This window comes from Tasmannia lanceolata, unplaced genomic scaffold, assembly GCF_043159265.1.
Source record: "Tasmannia lanceolata isolate RefF3 unplaced genomic scaffold, GAP_Taslan_0.1 ptg000023l, whole genome shotgun sequence".
In the NCBI taxonomy this organism is placed as follows: Eukaryota; Viridiplantae; Streptophyta; class Magnoliopsida; order Canellales; family Winteraceae; genus Tasmannia; species Tasmannia lanceolata.
Genome location: NW_027518700.1, coordinates 12,204,806 through 12,226,563, shown reverse-complemented (window position 1 = coordinate 12,226,563; position 21,758 = coordinate 12,204,806). Strand labels below are relative to the sequence as shown.

Sequence of the window (21,758 nt, the reverse complement as noted above, 5' to 3'; positions counted from 1 at the left end):
TCTTATTTATATATCTCATTAGAAATTCAAAACACTTAATCACCCTTCCATTTTCTTAATTCAATGTTTTTTCAATTAAACTCAAATTTGATGAATAATTCTTCAATTTCTCCTATATTATTCACATGTCTCATTAGAAATTCAAAACACTTAATCATCCTTCCATGCCTTTTGTTGTGAATTATTTATAAAAGTATATATGTATGGGATTTGCTAAGCAATTACACAGAAAGAACAGCCAGCTCATATGAATAAAATGAAAAAGACAAAATCTGCTAAAAAGTAAGCCTGTGTGGCTGTTCTCTCTTGCAAAAGCGAGCCGCCAAATGGCTGTCTGCGAAATTGCCTGGCAAATCCCGACTTGAATCGGACCCGTTCTCTTCCCCTACTTTTATTGTGATTTTATCACGATTTTAAAATATCCGTGATATGGTTTTGGGGGAAGTGGTAAATTGGCTTCCCTTTTTTTTTAACACTACAAGTGGCTGGCCCGGGGAAGAAAAGGGGGCGAATTTATCATTCCCTGTTTTTCTTACCCCATGCCAACCCAATTTCAACTCGTTCCAGCCCAGCCCCAACCAGCTTAGGTTAGGGTTGAAAGATTTAAAGGCTTGTTGGGTTAGAGTTGACCTAGGCTCGTGTTAGGGTTAGGGTTTTAGTTCATCGTGTTGAGCTAGGGTTAGCCTCAACCCCAACCCAACGCGGGCCATGTTGCACCCGTAATTTTCAGATCCCAGCCATCCACAGTAGACCCCACTAGATGACTAGCTCCATCATCATGATCATGCAAAGTGTACTGTGGAGATTGGGCAAATGGCTAGATACCAAAGAGCCTTCAATAGTCACCCACCCTCTCTTTAACAAACAAGGGAAACTGATATCACCACCTAGGGTAGAAACTCGGGTTGGGTTGGATTGAGTTGAGGCCAACCCTAGCCCATCCCAAGATAGCATTCCCTCAAACCTAACCAGACCCAACCCGAGCCTCAGGTTGAGGATGGTCAAGCCTAATCCAACCCGCCTCTAAATCTCTCAACCATAACCCAACCCATCTAACCCGAAATCGGGTCATGTTGAGCCGGGGTCACCCCGGGCCAAACAGAAAAATACAAGAAACAACATAACCTAAAGAAAATCATTATAAATTTAGAGGACGGAGGTGGTCCAGTTCAAGTCGAGTCGGTTTCCAAGGCTTCAACCCTACCCCATTCTGAAATTAAATAGGGTTCGCTTTTCCCAGCTGTAACCCAACCCAAGCCAAAATGGGGTTGAACCCGTTGGGTTCGTGTTGAGCCCCACCCAAGTTGCACACCTATCGCCATGGTTTTAAATTTCGGCCAAAATCCTGAATTTTAGGACTTAATTTTCGAATTTTGTTCAGGATTGAAACTGAAATTGCGAAATTTACCTAATTTCGGTCCAAATTTCAGATGTTTCTGCAATTTCAGCTAAATTTTCGATAATTTATTTTTTTTTATTTTTTTTTACAGAATTTCGGCCGAAATTTCAGCCTAAAAACCGACATTTCGAGTGTGTGCTTCTATCGAATTTGTGCCGAAATTTCACCAATTGGATGAATGACTCCTCAAAGTGGGTGATGACCGAAATTATACCCGTAACCGAGATTTAAAACCTTGCCTATATCGGCCCTATCACCACCCCCTCTTTATGTTTGAACTTGTATAATTGTTGACCGTTCGTTGGGTTTAGGTGTAAAACTGGTCAGAAAGTTTGCCAAATCTCTCACTTTCAACAGAGACAGGTGTCTCTCAAAAAACTATAATACCTTACTTTCAAACACGGAATCTAAAATACACCGCCAAATTCAAAACATCTCTTTCACAATAAAAAATAAATAAAAAAATCAACCCCTCAACAATAGAGAAAGAGTCTCTTTCTCTCTATCTTGGGTCACTTTCTCATGGCCTGCAAAAAAAATGACAACATGCCAAAACGAAGGCCACCTTGTAATCTTCTCTCCAGGTATTTTTTTTTTCTCTTTGTCTTGTTTCAAACAAAACCCATCATTCAAAATCTCTTTCTTTTGTTGTTTTGCTTAACTTCTACCTCATTTCCATTTTTCTTCGATTTTTTCGGTAGCTTACCATCCTAGCAACTTTCGTAGACTTTGATTTCTTATATTCTTCCCTGATCGTTGATGGGTATTTCAATTTTAAAATGAATTGATTGTCTTCTTATAATTTTTGCTAGTAAGGTGGGTGGTACTTTTATGGTTTGAGAAATTTGGAGCAATTTGGCTTAATTGTTCTGAAATTCGTATCACGGGTTTCGGGTTTTGATGCTTGATTGGTTATGTAGTGAATTAAATTGAGGATTCGACGTTGTGGGAGGTGAGGGATTCATGGGTTTCACTGAAGTATATTAATTATTGTGAGAACAAAATTCATGGAATAGTCTTGATTTATGCTTCTCATTGGTATGCTTTGGTAGAAAATTGAATTTCGAAGTCGGAGATTAGTTATGTTGATTGCAATTTTGGATTGTTTTGGATTGCTGAGGGAAGAATGAATACAGGATTAAGGCTCGTATGTATGTCTTGGTATATTTGGATCAGATTTGAACTTCAAGGTTTCGTGGTTATCAGGATTTTTTAGGGGTGGAGATTTCATGGGTTTTCTGTTTGTGGTGTATAGTTCTTGATTGTGGGCCTTGATCAAGATTTTGAATATTAGTCAGTGGGGAAAATTTACTTGTAGGACTATTTTGCAGGTAGGAATTAGACTAATCCAATGAGGATATTTAGATTTTCCCCATGGCTTTCAAGTTTCTGGGTTGCGATTCTGGTTTTTGCGATTCTGGTTTTTTCTACCTCTTTTCTGCATGGTGGACTCTTGAGTAGAGGTGATGAGTTTGAATTTGTGAATAAAGTTCCATCAAAGGGGTCTGGCGATCCTCCTATTTTTGCTTATTATATTTCAGGTACTCATGGTGATAGTGAGAAGATTTTTAGGTTGCTTAAGGCAGTTTATCATCCAAGGAACCGATACCTCTTGCATCTCGATGCTGGTTGTTCGAGTTGGGAGAGAAATAAATTAGCTGTCTCAGTTCAATCTGAAAGGCGTTTTAGAGCTTTTGGAAATGTTGATGTGGTGGGTCAAGCTTATGCTATCGATCAGATAGGTTCATCGGCTCTTTCTGCCACACTCCACGCGGCTGCAATTCTATTGAAAATTAGCATGGATTGGGATTGGTTTATCACGTTGAGCGCTTCGGATTATCCAATTGTTAGTCAGGAAGGTAAGCTACTAAAATGATCTTTGTTTCCACCACTTTAGATTTTTAACTAAATTCAAACAAATATTCATATTCATACACTTCATATGCTGGTATCTGCCCATATATCTGAAGATTATTGGATAATTTCCATCCATCTCCATTAGTGTCTCCAGTGTCTACATAAACAACGCCTCTTTCTCATAGCCCAGTGCTTGGTATATTCTTTGCTCCTTTATGATTCAAAGAATTATGTTTGTATTTAAACATACATATGTTTTATGTAACGCTTCCTTACAAATAGGGCTCCTTCCCACTTCCCTCTGAGCCTATTAGTATAATATGCGTTGTTTGTATTTTTAGTTCTAGCAAGCGAACTTAAACTTAGGTGAGGGGGCGTTAATAGGCCGTCTAGGGGGCTTCAAAGCCGCCCGCCCCCCACTGCCACCACCAAAAAAAAAAGGCACAAACCATCACCACTAATGGGCCCCTATTAGCACTTCTCACATATGGTAAGTCAGGCTTTCCGAGTAGCGAATGCTTAACTCTGACCTTCCCGTTCCCATCCTCACATGAAACCTGGAAGTATGGTCACGCTCCGAGCAGATCGGCAGATATGATGGATAGATCTCCATGTTGCCCAAAGAAGCGGTCGATCGAGTAGATAGAAGAGGTCAGCGAAAATAACTTCTCTCTTAACTTATCCTCAGAATCTCTCAACTAGCACTTATCCTTTCCCATCACTCTCTGACTCTCTCTTATCAAAGTCACCGTCCCGCAACTGAGCTTGCTTGCTTCTTTCTTTGACATCTGCTTCCGACTTCACATAACTTGAACTTTCCAAAGCCAGAAGTGGATCTCAAACTAAATCTAGAAATCGAAAGCCCTTAACTACTCCTGCTCGCTTCTTGCTCACTTTCTCTTTTTTACAACTTTGACTGGCGCTTCCCGGCAAAGGAATTCTCTTTTCCCAAAGACAAGTTCCTTTATTGAGCGGCTCTTTCTGTTTAGGATAAAAGCAATGAAAAGCTTGAGCGAAATACTTTCCTTGCAGTTGCAACTAGTAGTTTCTCTCTGTTTTGAAATTACCTTTCTGGAAGAGTGAATCAATCAAGACATTGCATATAATAAAGAGGGTTTCATCTTTGACGAGACCAAGGATGAAAAGACGAACTTAAAGATCTTTTATTTCACATTGTCTTCAAGAATCACCGAAAGTTGAGAACAGAGAAAGAGTCAAAGAGAGAACAGAACAAACTATCCAACAACTGTTAGAGTTTAGTTTACCGGAAAAGTTCAGTTAGGTTCTTAGTAGCAATTGATGACCTTTTTCTTACAGCTAAGGGTATTGGTCCTCTCTTTGGTTCTGCTCTTGTGGGCACAAGGAAGAACTCACTCTACATCTGTTGAATCAACTTCCTTTACCCACTTCTTGGTCACCAGAAACAACTGGATCCACGGTTTTAAATTTCCACCGAAACTCACATGAAACGACCGAAATATTTTCATTTGTTGGCCAAGTATGGATAAGAGAGTGTCGGTGCGTAGCCTTCATTCTACTACGCTACGGAAAGGTTACGAAGTCACTTAGCTCGACTCTCTCAGGACTTCCTAGGTAAATCGAGTATGTGAAAAAATTGTAAACAAATTCTCACACATAGTCAAACCTTATACAATAGGTTCTCAGTCTACATCGATACCCGATCTCTTGCTGAAAACGGGGCGGCCTTCTACAGGCAATGGTTGCCCCTGGCGGCTCATACCGCTCACCCGCTTCCCGGGGAGAGGATCCAGAGCGTGCCTTCCAGGCACTTAAGGAGAAAGTCTTCGAAGCACCGGTTATGGCCATGCCAGACATTCAGAAGCCGTTCGAAATCGAGACGGACGCTTCTGCTCATGCTTTGGGAGCCGTTTTATGGCAAGACGGCCGAGTGGTCCCAATAAGACCATACTGGCGACAAAGGCTCCGGAGATTCTATGGGAAATTGGAAACGTCGAATTGAGCTGTGACTTATAAAGAGTCAGATGAGGAAATTCGTTGGCGATATGTCTACGCTGGTGCAAATCCAGCTCGACCCAATAATTCACCAATCCATGAGGATGATATAACAAATCCGTCCTAAAAAGCAAGTAAACTCCGGGCTAGCGGAGTGAACGGGGGCTGTTTCGAGCAGTAACAGTTGTTGGCCAAGTATGGGGCCCCTGAAATGTGATAGGCCGCTAAATTGCTCTGAGGCATACGTTAGGGTTGTTCTCAAACAACAGGAATAAAAACGTCGGCCTTACAGCTGCTGCGCGGAACACAGACGGGCAGGGCGGACGAAAGGGGCTCGAGAGCCTGTGGATCGGGGTTGAACCATATCCTTTTTCTGTTGATCGATAGTGCCTAGAAGTGAACCGAAAATGTTCCCGGTTCCATGAACCGGAGCACCGGACCGAACCGTAGTACATAGTAGGACCGAACATAATCGGTCCAGTCTGGTCCGGTTCTCTGGTTCTAATAAGTAATCGGTTCGGTCCGGTTCTCCTGTTCTAATAACTGTTACTTATTAATATTATAAGTAATTTATATTATTTTTTGTGGACACCCTATCTCTGTGAGGACCATTCAAATGAATGGTTTGGATCACCCAAACAATGTGGGCCCCCACTGTATTTTAAGCTAGTGTGTAGGTAACTTACCTACACAAGTGTGTAGGAAATGTTTTCTCTTTATATTAATAAGTATGTGTATAATAGAAATATAGAAAATATTATATATATATTCAAATAGTTCGGTTCTTCGGTTCCATAACCGAACCAAATGAATTATACTCGTACCCGAACCGAATATGTTCGGTTCTTCATCAGTGGGACCGACCTATACCCAAAGTATTTTCGGTCCGGTCTAGTCCGGGTTTTTATTCGGGTCTGGTTCGGTTCTGGCCACCCCTAGCAGCGTATATACTATAGAACTCCATCTTGTTACAAAGAAAACTACAATAAAGAACTATAACACCCATACAACAAAAAAAGCAACAATCGCATACACACAGCCAGCTTGGCATAACAATCCCCCTCAAGCTGGTGTGGTGAATAAATAATTAAAAGCATAACAAAAAAAAAGACAGCGACCACAGTGAGTAGAGCGGGGTGATCAACGGCTAGAAGAAGAACGACAGCTCCTCCTGAATCAACACTACCTATAGAGCAATCATCAAAGAGCCTAAGTTGTATACCAACAATGATCAGAATTGCCTCAGCAGGAAAACAACAACAAGCCTCGAACAAAATAAGCACGCCCAAGGCGTGCACATCGAACAACGGCGAAGTAGCACGAGAAGAGACATCAACTGAGCAGCACAACACCAAAAGAAGAACTCCAACCACCAAAAAGGTGATCGGATGCAAGAACCAACGAATAAGGCGCTCAACAAAAGGAGCGCACGACAACCAACCAACGATGGCGGACAACACGTCGCCTGGGAGAGACACGTTCATGCGATCATGAACTAAGTGCTCAGACCCTTCATTGGACGATGTGCCGTTGTCTACTTCGATGACATCCTCATATACAGTTCTGACCCTGTGTTGCATTTGCAGCATCTTCGGGAGGTACTAATAGTTTTACGCAGGGAGAGACTATTTGCGGTCTCCGCTGGAAAGAGGGAATAAATTAGCTCAGGGGCCCTCCTCACCACTCCCCTTTCCCAAGCGAACTTTAACTTACGTGAGAGGGGCATTAATAGGGCTAATGAGGGGCGTGATAGGCCTATTAATGACATGTAATAACTTTCAAAAGAGGTACCCGAAGGAGCGGAAGGTCTTGGACGCACGGAAGCACAATAAGAGAGGCAAGTCCAAGCATCTTGTTCATTGAAAATCACATCTCAGATTTTTTTTAGGATCTCACTCTCTTGAATGTTGATATGGGTATGTAAGCCATGTGTCTGGGAGGAACTTCAAAGAAGGGCTTTCGGTTCTTTGCACCCAGTTTTGGTGTAGAAGCTATATTTCGATTCATCCTCTTTTTGTTTGAATGCGTAGAGAGGGGGCTTGTTTTTCCTCTAGTTAGTAATAGCCTTTTTGACTGGGTATGGTTTTTTGAATATATTTTTATGCCTTTTGGGCTCACAAACGCACCTGCTACCTTTTGTAATCTAATGAACAATGTGTTTTGTGAGTATATTGATTGCTTCAGCTGAGCAGCACAACACCAAAAGAATAACTCCAACCACCAAAAAGGTGATCAGATGCAAGAACCAACGAATAAGGAGCGCACAACAACCAGCCAATGAAGGCAGACAACACGTCACTTGAAGAGATTACCAACCAACGGTGGGGGACACCACATTGCCTGGAGAGACAACCAACCAACGGCGAGGGACACCACGTCGCCTAGAGAGACAACCAACCAACGACGACGGGCAACATGTCGCCTGGAGAGAAAACCAACCAATGATGGGGGACACCACATCGCCTAAAGAGATAACCAGCTGAGCAACACAATGCCAAAAGAAGAACTCCAACCACCAAAAAGGTGATCGGATGCAAGAACCAATGAATAAGGTGCTCAACAGAGGAGCGCACGACAACCAACCAACGATGGAGGACAACACGTCACCTAGGAGAGACAATCAACCAACGACTATGAACAACACGTCGCCTCAAGAGATAACCAACGGCGAGGGACACCATATCGCCTAGAGAGACAAACAACCAACGACAGGGGACACCACATCACCTAGAGAGAAAACCAACCAACGATGGTGGGCAACACGTCGCCTGGAGAGATAACCAACCAACAGTGGGGGACAACACGTTGTCTGGAGAGACAAGGCCGAAAACAACGCTAACGACCGAGCATATAGCTGGAGACAATCAACCAACGATGGCGGACAACACGTCGTCCGGAGAGATAACCAACTAATGTCGGGGGACACCATCTCATCTGGAGAGACAAGGCCGAAAGCAACGCTAACGACTGGGCATATAGCCGGAGACAACCAACTAACGACGATGGACAACACGTTGTCTGGAGTGACAAGGCCTAAAGTAACACTAACGACCGAGCATATATCCATAGACAATGACAAGTGGATTGCAACGCAAACCATGATGAATGCGTAAAACTACGCAAAACAACTACAAACACGTGTAGAAGCACCAACAACAAGCAAGAGGAACAACTAACAATGCCAAGAATGAACAATGCGGAGAAGCAACTAACAATGCGAACTATTAACAAATAATGGTGAACAACATAAAACACCAAGCAAAAGGAAACAACAAACAACACGAAGAAGAAACCAACCGATCAACACATCACCAAAAAAGAAGAACGACATAAAAGGAATCATACCAACAAGGCAAACTACCAACGAGAGGTGTTACTACATCAGCCCGGAGACATCAACAAGACAACACTCCATCCATGGAACTACATGAGGCCTGCGGCCTTCAATTTGCAGCGGAAATGAGACTTTCAAGGCACAACACCTCTCTTAGACATTTCATCAAACACTTGGTGTACATACACCTTTGAGATCAAGACAAACGTCATAGGATACAATGAATATAGAGAAGAGAGGACAAAGATTAGGATGGAGTGGATGGGGGGAAGAGGCTCAAAAAAGAAAGGGTAGATTTGAACCATAAAGAAAGGGGGTTAGGAAACTAGAAAGAACTCAACCAGGGAATGGATCTAGAAAAGAAAGGGATCTATGGAGTTAGAACAAGAAAAGGACAAGAAAGGGAGTTCTGGATGGAGAAAAGAAGAAAAAGAATGTACAAAAGGGGATCTTTCTTGGTTTTTTTATATTTTGGATGGATGGATTTACAAACGATATTTACAAGAGGGGTTGGGGTTTAGGGACACACAAGAACAGGTTTGGGTTTAGGGATTTTGTGTTTGGGATTTTGTAAGGAGATTTAGGGTTTGGGGATAGAAAAGGTATTTAGGAAGAATGTTTCTTCCACAAATGGGATGGTGATGAGAAACTATGGAGGAATAGATGATGAGGGAGAGGAGATTAGGGATTTTGGATGTGGATGTGAATGGAGAGAAGGAAAAAGAATGGGATGGTGATACAGCTTGGGGGGTATGACAGCATTGTGGAGGGGGTACTGTCACGGTAATACAAGGGAGGGACGAGGGTAATACGGCGTGGAGGCTGGATAGCGCTAAGGTTGCTGATGTGCTGATGTGGGTGGGGGTTTCACGCAAGGGTGGTAAGGTTTACGGCAAGGCTGAGAGGGTGACTAGGTTACGGTATTATGGGGAATGGGTTAGGGTTTTCGTAATAGGGGAAGTGAGGCGGGTTCACGCTAGAGATGAGATGGGGTTTACAAAAGAGAGCGTTGGGAATTGTGCAATAGGGGTTTACGATAATGAGAAAGACTTTGAGAGAGAGAGATATGAGAAAGAGAGAGATCTTCGAGAGAGAAAAATCAGAGAGTGGGTTATCGCGCGAGTGTGGGCTATGCGACAGAGATGAAGATTGTTTGCACCAGAGTGAGAGAGAGAAATGCGTGGGATAGAGGGATTCTTCTTCCTTCCTTTCTTCCTTTTTGTTTTTCATCAATGGATCAGATCCATTGGCTCGGATACCATGTTGAGAAATGGATAAGCTGGAGGGAGAGAAGAAGAGTGAGGGGGAAGACAAGAGATTCTCCACTAAGGAGCTCTTCCATGAATATGATGCATATATAGGCCCAAAGTAGGGCAACATGGTACAATGACTACAATACCCCTACACATAATGACTAAGATACCCTTCAACAGTCTTCAACACACCCCCTCAAGATGGAGTGTATATACTATAGAACTCTAGCTTGTTACAAAGAAAACAACAATAAACTGCTATAATACCCATACAACAACAAAACAATAATGTCATACACACAGCCAGCTTGGTAGAACAAAACTAAAATTGCAGGCGCATTGGTGGTATACTGTATCAGTACATGTTACATAATTATATTTATCTGAATTGCATGTGAAATGTGGTGAATGTACTATTTGTTCATATTTATATGAATTACATCTGAAATGTGGTTGTACTGCATTATCTGGTATGCACGGAAGCAAATGTCACTAGGTGTTCATTGTTATTAAACCATCGTGGATGATTATCTTGCTTATTAGATGGTTTCTAAGCGTGTATTTGTGTTTATTCTAGCATTTCCTGAAGTTTTGACTTAAAATTCTATCAGTTGCGTATTTTTCCATGCGTTTCCATGATTTTACAAGATTTCCGCCGAAACTGAAATGTTTTCGTTTATGTGGAAACCAAAACCGAAATTTAAAATCTTTACTAAATCGACTTGCCTCAATCAATAATGCACTTCAACTGGCTGTGCACATGAAGAACTATATGAGAGCTGGTTGGTTGTTGACCAATGGAAAGCATGGGAGGAAGATAGAAAAAACTTCAAATCAAAGAAGGAAAGGGAGAGTAATTCGGACCCTTAAACAAACGAATTAGAGGGGCAAGTCCTCGAATACAGAACTAAAACACCATGGAATTGTAATGGTGCCTCCAATTCTTTGCCCATTGGCAGAGCTCCTTCTGTTAGGTTCTTAGTAGCAATCTAAGACCTTTTTTCTTTTACTTCAACAGCCCAAGGACTTGAAGCACATCTTTTTTTGTTTCCATTGCTTGAAGTGATTGGTACGACCACGAAGACACGATGAATCCCAACTATGGCCATATAAGAGCCAAAACTACTAAGGGCATTCCATCCAGCATAAGCATCTAAATAATCAACCCTCTCTCTCTCTCTATTCTCTCTCTCTCTCTCTCTCTCTCTCTCTATATATATATATATATATATATATATATATATATATATATATATATATATATATATATATAGAGAGAGAGAGAGAGAGAGAGAGAGAGAGAGAGAGAGAGAGAGAGAGGGATTTCCTAGGGACCATCGCATAAGGCATTTTGTGGAGTGTCTGTTGCATGAGAAAGCAGCCACATAGGCTCTGATTTTGTCTTATTCATTTAATTCATCTGAGGTGGCTGCTCTTTCATGCAACAGACGCTCCGCGAAATGCCTTCTGTGATGGTCCCTAGCAAATCCCATATATATATATATATATGAGGAAACTGTTGGTGAGCTAGCTTGCCCAATCACATGGGGGCCCACTTTGTTAGGATGATCCAAACCATTCATTTGAAAGTCCCTTACATAGATGGGAGGTGTACCAAAAATCAGCTCCATAGGATCATCCTAACCCCTCCATTTGTGGAGGACAAAAATGGACAGACACAAATCTGCCCCATTGTTGTCCTCCACAAATGGAGGGGTTAGGATGATCCTATGGAGCTGATTTTTGGTACACCCCCTATCTATGATAAGGCCTTGCAAATGAATGGTTTGGATCACTCCCCAAAATGTGGGACCCATGTGATTGGGCAAGCTAGCTCACCATAAGTTTGGTGAGCTTAAGCTCACCAACAGTTTCCTCATATATATATATATATATATATATATATATATATATATATATATATAGGGAGAGAGGGAGAGGGGGAGAGAGAGAAAAGAGAAAGATTATATTGTGTCAACGAGTATTTTTGTGTATGTTCTCCAAGGAAAAACACTGTTAGCAAAATTATAGCTTCAATGCTCTGATTTGGTGACTGAAACCATTAATCTATTGTTCCCTACAATGGATGGGCTATATATCAAAATCTCATGAATTGAGAAATCTTATTCTTAACCACTCTCCAGGCTATGGAGATTTTTGTTTAGTTTCCTTTTTATTTTCTGAACTGTCCATTTTAAATGCCACAAGATGAAGGGTTTAGGATCATCAAATGAGAGAGTTTTTGTGCATGACTTACGGAGAACCAACAAATACACGGATTGATCATTAAACCAGTGCCCCCTGCCTTTACATCTGTCCACTCTTATTTTCTTCGTAAAAAATATACTGTATATAAAATTAACTAGTTTATTTGGACTGATGTGTTTTATGTTTTTAGGGTTTCATGTCTGTTGCATTACACATATGTATATCCTTGTAAGATTTCTGCCTTGTTTGGTTGTACAGAAGCTGAAAACTGGAGGTTCAGTGGATTAAAATATTATGGTTATATCATATATGATGTTAGAAATGAGATTAGGGTTAGAGGGAGAAGAGGAGTGAAGATGATGGAGAGTCTCCACTAAGGGAGCTCCTCATGTAAATGATGTATATATATGCCCAAATAGGGCAACATGTGTACAAAGACTATACTACCCTCTACAATACATGTAATACCTAGACTACGCTTATACATTATTCAACACTCCCCCTCAAGCTGCAGTGTATATACTATGAAACTCCAGCTTGCTACTAAGAAAACTACAAGAACCAACTAAAAAAACCATATAACAAAATAGAAAAATCATCTCATACAGAGTCAACTTGGAACAAAACACCCCTCAAGCTGGTGTGGTGAATACATAATGACAAACATAATAATAAAAAGCTACGGCCACAAGAGTACAACAGCGAGATCAACGGCAAAAAAAAAGGAACAGCTCCGCTTGAATAAGCATTACGGCAAGGGCAATCAGAACGTGGTCTCTCCTTGAATCAGAGCTCGGCTAACATTGCGATCAACGATCAAACAGAAGCGCTGCATCAGAAAAATAGCAACAAGCCTCGAACAAAAAATAAGCACGCCAAAGGCGTGCATAGTGAACAACGGCGAAGTACTACTAGCAGAGACATCAGCTGAGCAGCGCAGCGCCAAGAGAAGAAGAACAACGACCAGAAAGGTGATTGGAACCAACCAATTACGGAGGACACCGTCGCTTGGAGAAAGATAACAACCAACGATGGGGGACACCAACAACAGGGGACACCGTTGCCCGGAGAGTAAAGGTCGACGGGGAACACTGTCGCCTGGAGATATAACCTACTAACGATGGGGGACACTGTAGTCTGGAGAGACAAGGTCGACGGAGGACACCGTCGCCTATAGATAACCAACCAACGATGGGGACACCATCGTCTAGAGACAAGGTCGATGGGGTACACCATTGCCTGGAGATAACCAATCAACGATGGGGACACCATCGTCTGGAGACAAGGTCGACGGGGGACACTGTCGCCTGAAGATAATCAACCAACGATGGGGACCGGGGGACACCGTCGCCTGAAGATAACCAACCAACAATGGGGACACCATCGTCTGGAGATAAGGTTGGTGGCAGCACGTCACTTGAAGAGATAAGGCTGATAGCCACACTAACAACCTGGCATATAGCCAGACAATGAAAAGTGGAGTGCAACGCAAACCACGATGAATGGGTCAAACTAGGCCAAGAACAACTCCAAGAATGCAAAGAAGAAACAATGAACAATACGAAAGACTGACATTGAGAGGAAGAAACAAGCCATAAAAGGGTGAACAACATCAACTAGTGAAGATGACAAGACATACGAGGAAGAACAACACCACTGCCCACCAACACTCCCCCTCGGGCAAGACTACATGAGCCCGGAGACGACAACAAGACAAGAGAAGACAACACAAGGCAACAACAACAAGACAACAAGAAAGGAATACAAGACAACACTCCCCCTCTAGTTGAAGGCCGAATACCTTCAACTTGCGAAGAAAAGAAGACTTTTAAGGCACAAAACCCCTCTTAGACATTTCATGAAACAATTGGGGTGCACCTTGGAGATGAAGAAACAAGCCATAGAAGCCAAAAAAATATAGAAAAGAGAAAATAAAGTAGTTGGAGTTTAGATTTGAGGTAATAGATCTAGGGTTTGGGGATGAAAAAGGGAACTCGATGAGATGGTGGTGATAAAGTACAGAGAAAGAAGGGATTTGGAGTGGAGGTTGGGGTCTTGGAATGACAAGAGGAGAACCCAAAATGGGTTCACAATAGACAAGTGGTCACGATAATGGATTTTCTTTTCCTTTTATTTTTTTCGTGGTTTTGGAATGAGGGGTTTTATGGATTTTGGAGAAAGAATGCGAGAGAGAGTTGCGCAGGAGCGCAATGTGCAAGGAGGGGTGTGAGAGATGACTGGGAGGGATTTTAGTGATAGAAGTACCAAAAAGAGAGGTTTGAGTTTGAGAGAGAGAGAGAGAGAGAGAGAGAGATGGAATCTGAGACAGGATAGGAGATATTTTAGGGATTTGAGAAATATTTTCGATAGAGGGGAGAAATGAGGATTTACGGCAAACCCAAAAAAAGGATTTGCGCAAAACAGCGAGAGTGAGAAACCGTGAGAGAGTGGAGAGAAAATCTCATGGAGAGAGAGAGAGAGAGAGAGAGAGAGAGAGAGAGAGAGAGAGAGAGAGAGAGAGAGAGAGATTGCGCGAGATGAGAGATGGGAAACATGGATGACTCTTCTTCTTCTTCCTCCTTTTTGTGAGGATCAGACCTAAAGCTCTGATACCATGTTAGAAATGATATTAGGGTTAGAGAGGAAGAAGAAGATGATGAGTGAAGGTGAAGGAGAGTATCCACTAAGGGAGCTCATCATGTAAATGATGTATATATAGGCCCACATAAGGCAACATGTGTACAAAGACTATACTGGCCTCTACAATACATGTAATACTTGGACTACCCTTACATATTATTCAACATTTTTTTTATGATACCTAACGAATTGATTCTTATTATTATTCTAATTAGGGAAAACTAACCATCATGGAGTTTGGCAATTAGTGGCAAATGTGATATCTTTGAATATGAATTGATCACTTTGAATTTTCTTATCCTTCAATAAGAATGAAGTTTGAACTGTCAGTTTAATTTAATTGAGCATTTCTAGATCCTCAGAAGGGGCTTAACTTCTAAAACTGGACCTACTTAGCATGGAAGTGGCCTACTTGAATACTCAGTTATGAATTATACCTTTGTTATTCTGAAGTCGTAGTTGAAACCTTTTAAGTCATGTCAATTTTTTTCCAGCCGTGTTCAAATCATTGTTTCTTTTACAGTTCATGTTGTAATCTTGTTCTATATTTTTTGCAGATCTCCTTCATGTTTTCACTTCTTTGCCTAGGGATCTTAACTTTATTCATTACACAAGTAATATTGAATGGAAAGAGTAAGTATTATTTAAGTCTGAGTATTTGTTTTCTGATTTCTCTCTTCTATTTTTAATGTTAAATTCTTCTGCAAGACTTAATAATCAACTATTTGCCCATTTAAAAAAAAAAACAATAATCAACTAAATACTGATGCAGGTATGTGAGGATTAATCAAATTGCTGTAGATCCAAATCTTTATTTGTCAGAGAATACCCCAATCTTCTACGTTAAGGAAATTCGAGTGACACCAGATGCCTTCAAGATTTTCACAGGTCAGTTTCCTTGACGCATACAAGTATTTTGTTCCCTATGTTTTCAATTGAATCGTGTTTTTAAGAAATCTATCGTTTTCTAAGCTGAGACACTTTTGCATATAAGTGAGCCACAAGATAAGAATGGATTTGTTATTGAAATTTTGCTTCATTTTTTGTGGAACTCTTGATACAGAAAATGAAGCAAAATTTCAATAACAAATCCATTCTTATCTAGCCCTCCCCAGACCCCACAATGGCAGGAGCCTCCTGCACTGGGCCACCCTTTTTTCTGTAGAACTCTTGATATGGGACTAATGTGAAGGAAATTCACCTGAGCATTAAATCTGACTGTCTAGAAATTACCTTTCATACTTTTCCCAAGCAACCAAAAGCAGCCTGAGTTAAAAACTAGCTTTCTACATGCACTGATAGTTTGCATAAGCAATGCATCACAATAAACAAATGCTACCTGAATTTTCATGAAATTAGTGAACGGCCCATTCTAATTTTCAAAATTAAATTACAAATTGGACTTCAAATGGATACAGATGATGTATCCCACTTTGAAGAACCATCAGCATCATAAGCTACCCATTCTAATTACAAAAGGGGAAATGTTTTATAAAATAATTTGAAATAGAGGAATAGTCATAATCGTATTCCTCACAATTTGTGCAAAAAGAGAAGTTTTTTATAACTACCATGAAATTTCATGAAAAGGGTAAAATATTTGTGTTGATTTGTTGGAAAGTTTCACAATATACATTGCTTGTCACTTCTTTCTAAAAAGAACTAATGCATCACTCTCGGAGAGGAATCTAGGAAACTTCAAAGATCAAATTGTGTATGAGCAATTTCACAAAAGAAAATTAACTTCTGCAAATGCCTAGTTTTTTTTTTCCAATAAGAAAATGTGGTGAGTGGAATTTTTCATTAAGAATATAGCTGGACTTTATTAGAAAAACTCTTCTTTAGAGATTTTTCTTAAAGTCTTTTATTCTTTAGTTTTTATTTAAGTAAATGTAGTATTCTTAAAACATTCCCTCTTTTGTATAATCCCCGCATTTATTAGATGGGAAATCTCTTCTTTCATCACATGAAAAACAAGGGGCATCTTCATAATCTCATCAACAAGAAAAGTCCATACTCACCAAACATTATCATGTATAAATTCTCCGACATTTTTCTTTAAGTCTTTTATTCTTTAGTTTTTATTTAAGTAAATGTAGTATTCCTAAAACATTCCCGCTTTTGTATAATCCCCCATTTATTAGATGGGGAATCTCTTCTTTCATCGCATGAAAAACAAGGGGCATCTTCATAATCTCATCAACAAGAAAAGTTCATACTCACCAAACGTTATCATACATAAATTCACTTGGTTTTCCTTATATTCTGTTTTATGCAACAGGTTCTCCATGGGTAATTCTCAGTAGGCATTTCATGGAGTACTGTATACATGGGTGGGATAACCTCCCGAGAAAACTACTCATGTATTTCGCCAATGTAGCTTTCCCTTTAGAATCCTACTTCCACACACTCCTCTGCAATTCTCCTGATTTCCAAAACACAACTATCAACAATGATCTAAGGTACATTGTTTGGGACAGCCCTCCAAATCTAGACTCACAGTTACTCAATCTATCATCCCATTATGAGGGGATGGTAACAAGTGGGGCCGCCTTTGCCAGACGATTCAACGAAGGAGACCCAATTCTCCTCAAGGTTGATGAAGATATTCTTCGGCTGCCAATGGATGGAGTGGTGTTGAGAAAGTCGTGTTCAAGGTCCCTATTAAATCAAAGCAGGGAGGATTCGTGCTTGAGTTGGAACAGTATTAATGTTGTCAAACCAGGGCCTTATGTAAAGAAGCTCGAAGCTTTGGTATCCAAGCTTGTTGCAAATGAGACTCTACGGTTGAACCGATGCAATTCTCGATGAAGCGTGAAGGTTTCATTTTGTTTGTTTAAATGGGATGGTGATGATTGATTGGGACCTGAGTTCTAAAACTTCGTGACTTGGTCAACGAACTGAGTTTTTTTGAATGGGCTGACCCTGCTTGGGCATTGAGAGTGTTGGATTCTTGGGTCTGATTTTCAGATGGTTTAAACATCATCAACAGAAATGGAATTAGATCTGAACTAATTTTGTTTTAGTATTTTTTAGTAAGAAGTTTTATGACATACTGTGGCGTTGCTTGAATTCATTTGTAGAGAACTAAATCAAAATGTTGTAAGGAATTGGAGTTATTGAGAAAACTTTTTTACTCTGAAGGTCTCTAGCCAAAGTTGTGGGGTGGATTAATTTGGTATCTCCGGTAAAGGCTGTAAACAGGCCAAGTCACTGATGGGTTCATATATAAGATGGTATTGGACCAAACACTTGGGGAAATGAACTGGACTGGGTCCAATTTTCGACTCTTAGTAATCAAGGTGGGCTGATGGCAGTCCACTTAAAGCGGCCTGATTTGAAACCCCACCCAATGTCCACACAAAATTGGGCCTGCATTGTTATTGGGGGCCAGATTCAAGACTAATCCTTTGGGCCGGGTTCGATTTTATCCCTCTTAGCAATCAGACGAAATGAAAGCTTCAACAAGATCCGACCCAGAAAAACATGGATCGGGAAAATCAGTGATTTGCAGTAAAAAAAATATTTTTCCCAATCTAACACCCATGTCGGTCTGCAATAGATTTGATCTTCTTAGAGGGAAGATGAACCTCTTGATCCACTTCGAGGGAAGGATCAATTCTCCTTTGTGCACAAAGACACACTTTCTGGAACAAGTTTCTTCATTTATTATAAAGAGTGAGTACATGTTATTTATAAAGAAAAAACCCACTTACCACTTCCTCTAACCTTGTCCTCAAGGTTGGAGATTAAGCGTGAAATCCTTCCAAAATTCTTCTCTCTTCTCCTTTTCTTTTTCCTTCTCCCTTTTGTTCTTCTTCTCTTCGTCTTGCAATTAATCACCATTTTGTATGTCATCATCAAGGGTTGAGCCAGCTCCCTTTCAAACCAATCCCACCTCAAATGAATTAAATTAATAAGACAATCTACTAAAAAGTGAGCCTGCGGCCGTTGTCTCTTGCAAAAGTGAGCCGCGAGGTGGTTTTATGCAAAATTGCCCAGAAAATCCCTTTCGTAGATATTAAAACTTATATAACAATAAATGGTTACTGATGTGGATGATCATGTTTTGGTAATCGGGAGAACTCGCCTTGTTTTTTACACATTTTAATTGGTTTCCAATACCTTTTTGGGAAACGTAATCGCCTTTGTCAGCTGGTTAAACAATGTAAAACAAGGTGAGTAGCCCCCAAATAATCTATATCTCTCCTTATTTAACTAGAAATTTTGGGTGCCCCCGAGGTTGTAGATTAGTGCGGAGACTTCCAAATGTTAACTCATGCTTTCCTACTATATATAGTATAGATAGATTGAATATCTTTTGATTGTAATTTCTCCATAGCTATTAAATACTTTATAGATGTAAATTTTTTTTAGCTCAAGTGCTATTTTCTTGTGACATATAGCACATAGCACTTCTATGCACTTCGATCCATTTCACCCATTTATAATATATATTGCCGTGCTTATTTCCATTGTCATTCGCTTTTTTTCGACAATTTTTATTGGAAAATGTTTTCTCTTAGAAAATGGTTGTAACTATTAAATTTGTTTCCCGCACAGCTAAATTTCAATTTTCAATTGGGATTATGTTTTGGAGCTATCTTTTATCTAATTTAGTTTTGCGCTAAAATTCATTTTCCCTTTTCTAATTCAGCGATAACCTTCACCGATCCTAGATACTAGCAGCTGAGGGGAAACCGTTTTATGATAACCTTCACCCATCCAAAATATTTGCTATACTGGGAAAAAAGAAACACAAAACTCTCTTTCTCTCATTCAATTCTGATAGGTCACTTTCTTTCTTTTGCTGTGAAAACAACCAATTGCTCCAAAAGCTTAATCTGTTGGAGGAGGCGTTATTTAATCTTTTTATACTTTAACATTCGCCTAAAAAAAATTAAATATCTCTCTTCGTAAGCGAATTTCACATTGCTAGTGTTATAGCGCAAAGCATTATTTTGTTATAGGTTGTGTGTTTTATAGAAATTCAGGTGCACTGTGTCATGTGATATATCAAACTATTGTTGGTATTTTAATACAAGAGTGGCCATTGTTGGTCTTTTACAAAGTTATTTTGTTTACAAACAGAAGCCACTTTGGTTTTGGAAAATGAGTTTGCTCACTTCCTTCACACAAGCGAATAGTCCCGTATTGGAAAGTGGAGAAAAGTTTCATAGGTTTATATAGCGTTTCACTTCTTTAGTTTTGTGAATGAGAAGAGGAGAAAGGGGGCCTATGCGCATGAGCCATCAAGTGGACACGGTGGGCTTTTGGCTACCCACACATGCACGCGCCACTCGGCCTGGCCGGCCGCGCAAGTGAGTCAAGGTATTTTCCCTTCCCCCTAAATTTTAATTTTTGTCCGTCAAAACATTACCTTTACCTTCGCCGTTCTTCAAAAAGAACGCCGACGTTATTAAGTAAGCCGACTTCCTGGAACGTCAAATAACTGGGTAAATAATGCCGCCGTTATTTTATGAATAACTGCGCCGTTCCTGAACGTTGTAGTTGTTGGGATGCGACCTTCCGCATCTGTAACGTCATTTGAATGGCTCTTTTTATAAATGGCGTCTTTACTACATTAAAGGGCATCTTGAACGGACATGTTAGGGTTATAAAAAGAGGAAGTTCTCTATATTTTCAAAAACAACGAAAAAACATTACAGAAGTTTACTGTTTCTTCTTGTTTTCATTATCTTACTGTAAACGAAGTTTTCTTTCTTCCTCTTTCTATTTTACGTATTTTGTTGGGTAATTGGAGTGTTCGGGTGGTTCGAATATCTTTGATCGTGCAGTTCTTTGAAATCGACGGTGCGTTAGGTTGTTGTATCCTAGGGGTGATTGTGGCCAGTAATCTACTGCATTGGAATTAGTTTCCGCAGAGGCGCAAATTCACCTTAAAGAGAGCGACATAGTCGGTAACGCATCTCGCCGCATCGGAAAAGGTTACACTAACGTTGTTTATTTGTTTTTCTGTTCTTCAACAGAAATCTGGTAAGCCGTATTATATACTAAATCCACAACAATTTTAAGGTGAATTTTATATTGTCTCTGTTTAATATGGCGTCAAGCGATGAAGTTTTATCGGATTCCTCCAATCCGAATAAACCTTTTCGTTTTAATAGTGCAAACTTTAAGAGATGGAAGAAGAAGATGTTCTTTTATCTGTCCACGAAAAAGGTAGCCCATGTATTAACTGAACCTAAGACATAGAGATCAGAACTGGAACCAACTCGTTCGGTCTTGAAAAAACAGTGGAAAGAAACTGATTACTCGTGTCAAAATTTTATTTTGAATAGCCTTTCCGATGAGCTGTATGATTTCTATACTGACTCTCACGATTCTAAGTCACATTGGGAAGCATTACAGAAAAAATATGATACGGAAGTGGCGGGTTCAAAGAAGTATGCTGTAAGCAAAGACTTTAGGTTTTACATGGTTGATGAGAGAACTGTTATATCACAGACTTGTGAATTGCAGAAATTGGTCCATGACATTCTTGCAGAAGGAATTGTCATTAGTGAACAATTTCAAGTGACTGCTGTGATTGACAAGTTGCCTCCTTCGTGGAAAGATTTTAGAAACTCTCGTTTACATAAATCTAAAGAACTTTCAATGGAAAGTCTTCTTGTCCGTTTTCGGATTGAAGAAGAGAATCGTAACCAGGATAAGAAAGAGAAAAATGGTACTAATGTTAATGCTATTTCTGATGTAAGAAACCCAAACAAGAAACCGCAAGTGAATCTGAAGCCTAAGAAGAAGTCGATGAAGAGGAAACAGAACCAAAACCGAGGTACCAATAAGAGTCAGAACCAGAACCCCAAAAAGAATAATGATTATTCTAAGGTTGTGTGCTACAACTGTGGCTTGAAAGGGCATATTGCCTAGATTTGTCGGCAAAAGAAAGGTGCACAAATCCCTCAGGCCAATGTGACTGAAGAGCCACTTGTGGCTATGACCACTGAAGTGAATGCCGTTGGCGGATCTGATGGGTGGTGGGCTGACACAGGGGCTTCTCGTCATGTTTGTTATGACAGAAGTTGGTTCAAGACTTATACACCTGTAGATGTTGGTAAGAAGGTGTTGTTGG

The 21,758-nt window shown here is 40.3% G+C and overlaps 1 protein-coding gene across 1 annotated transcript; it reads left to right on the top strand.

Annotated features, from left to right (window-relative positions):
- The first annotated feature begins 2,035 nt into the window (after positions 1-2,035).
- LOC143856471 (beta-glucuronosyltransferase GlcAT14A-like) lies at positions 2,036-17,769 on the top strand. The gene is made up of 4 exons (XM_077366698.1): positions 2,036-3,258; positions 15,223-15,298; positions 15,438-15,553; positions 16,947-17,769. Exons 1-4 carry the CDS (start codon positions 2,751-2,753, stop codon positions 17,474-17,476), a joined length of 1,230 nt encoding a protein of 409 aa, XP_077222813.1. The 5' UTR covers positions 2,036-2,750; the 3' UTR covers positions 17,477-17,769.
- The last annotated feature ends 3,989 nt before the right edge of the window (positions 17,770-21,758 follow it).

Bases quoted from the DNA above. Each gene is read 5' to 3' on its own strand.
- LOC143856471 (XM_077366698.1), top strand. From the start codon at position 2,751: ATGAGGATATTTAGATTTTCCCCATGGCTTTCAAGTTTCTGGGTTGCG. The intron at 3,259-15,222 runs GTAAGCTACTAA...TATTTTTTGCAG, and splicing joins TCCAATTGTTAGTCAGGAAG to ATCTCCTTCATGTTTTCACT. The intron at 15,299-15,437 runs GTAAGTATTATT...ATACTGATGCAG, and splicing joins AGTAATATTGAATGGAAAGA to GTATGTGAGGATTAATCAAA.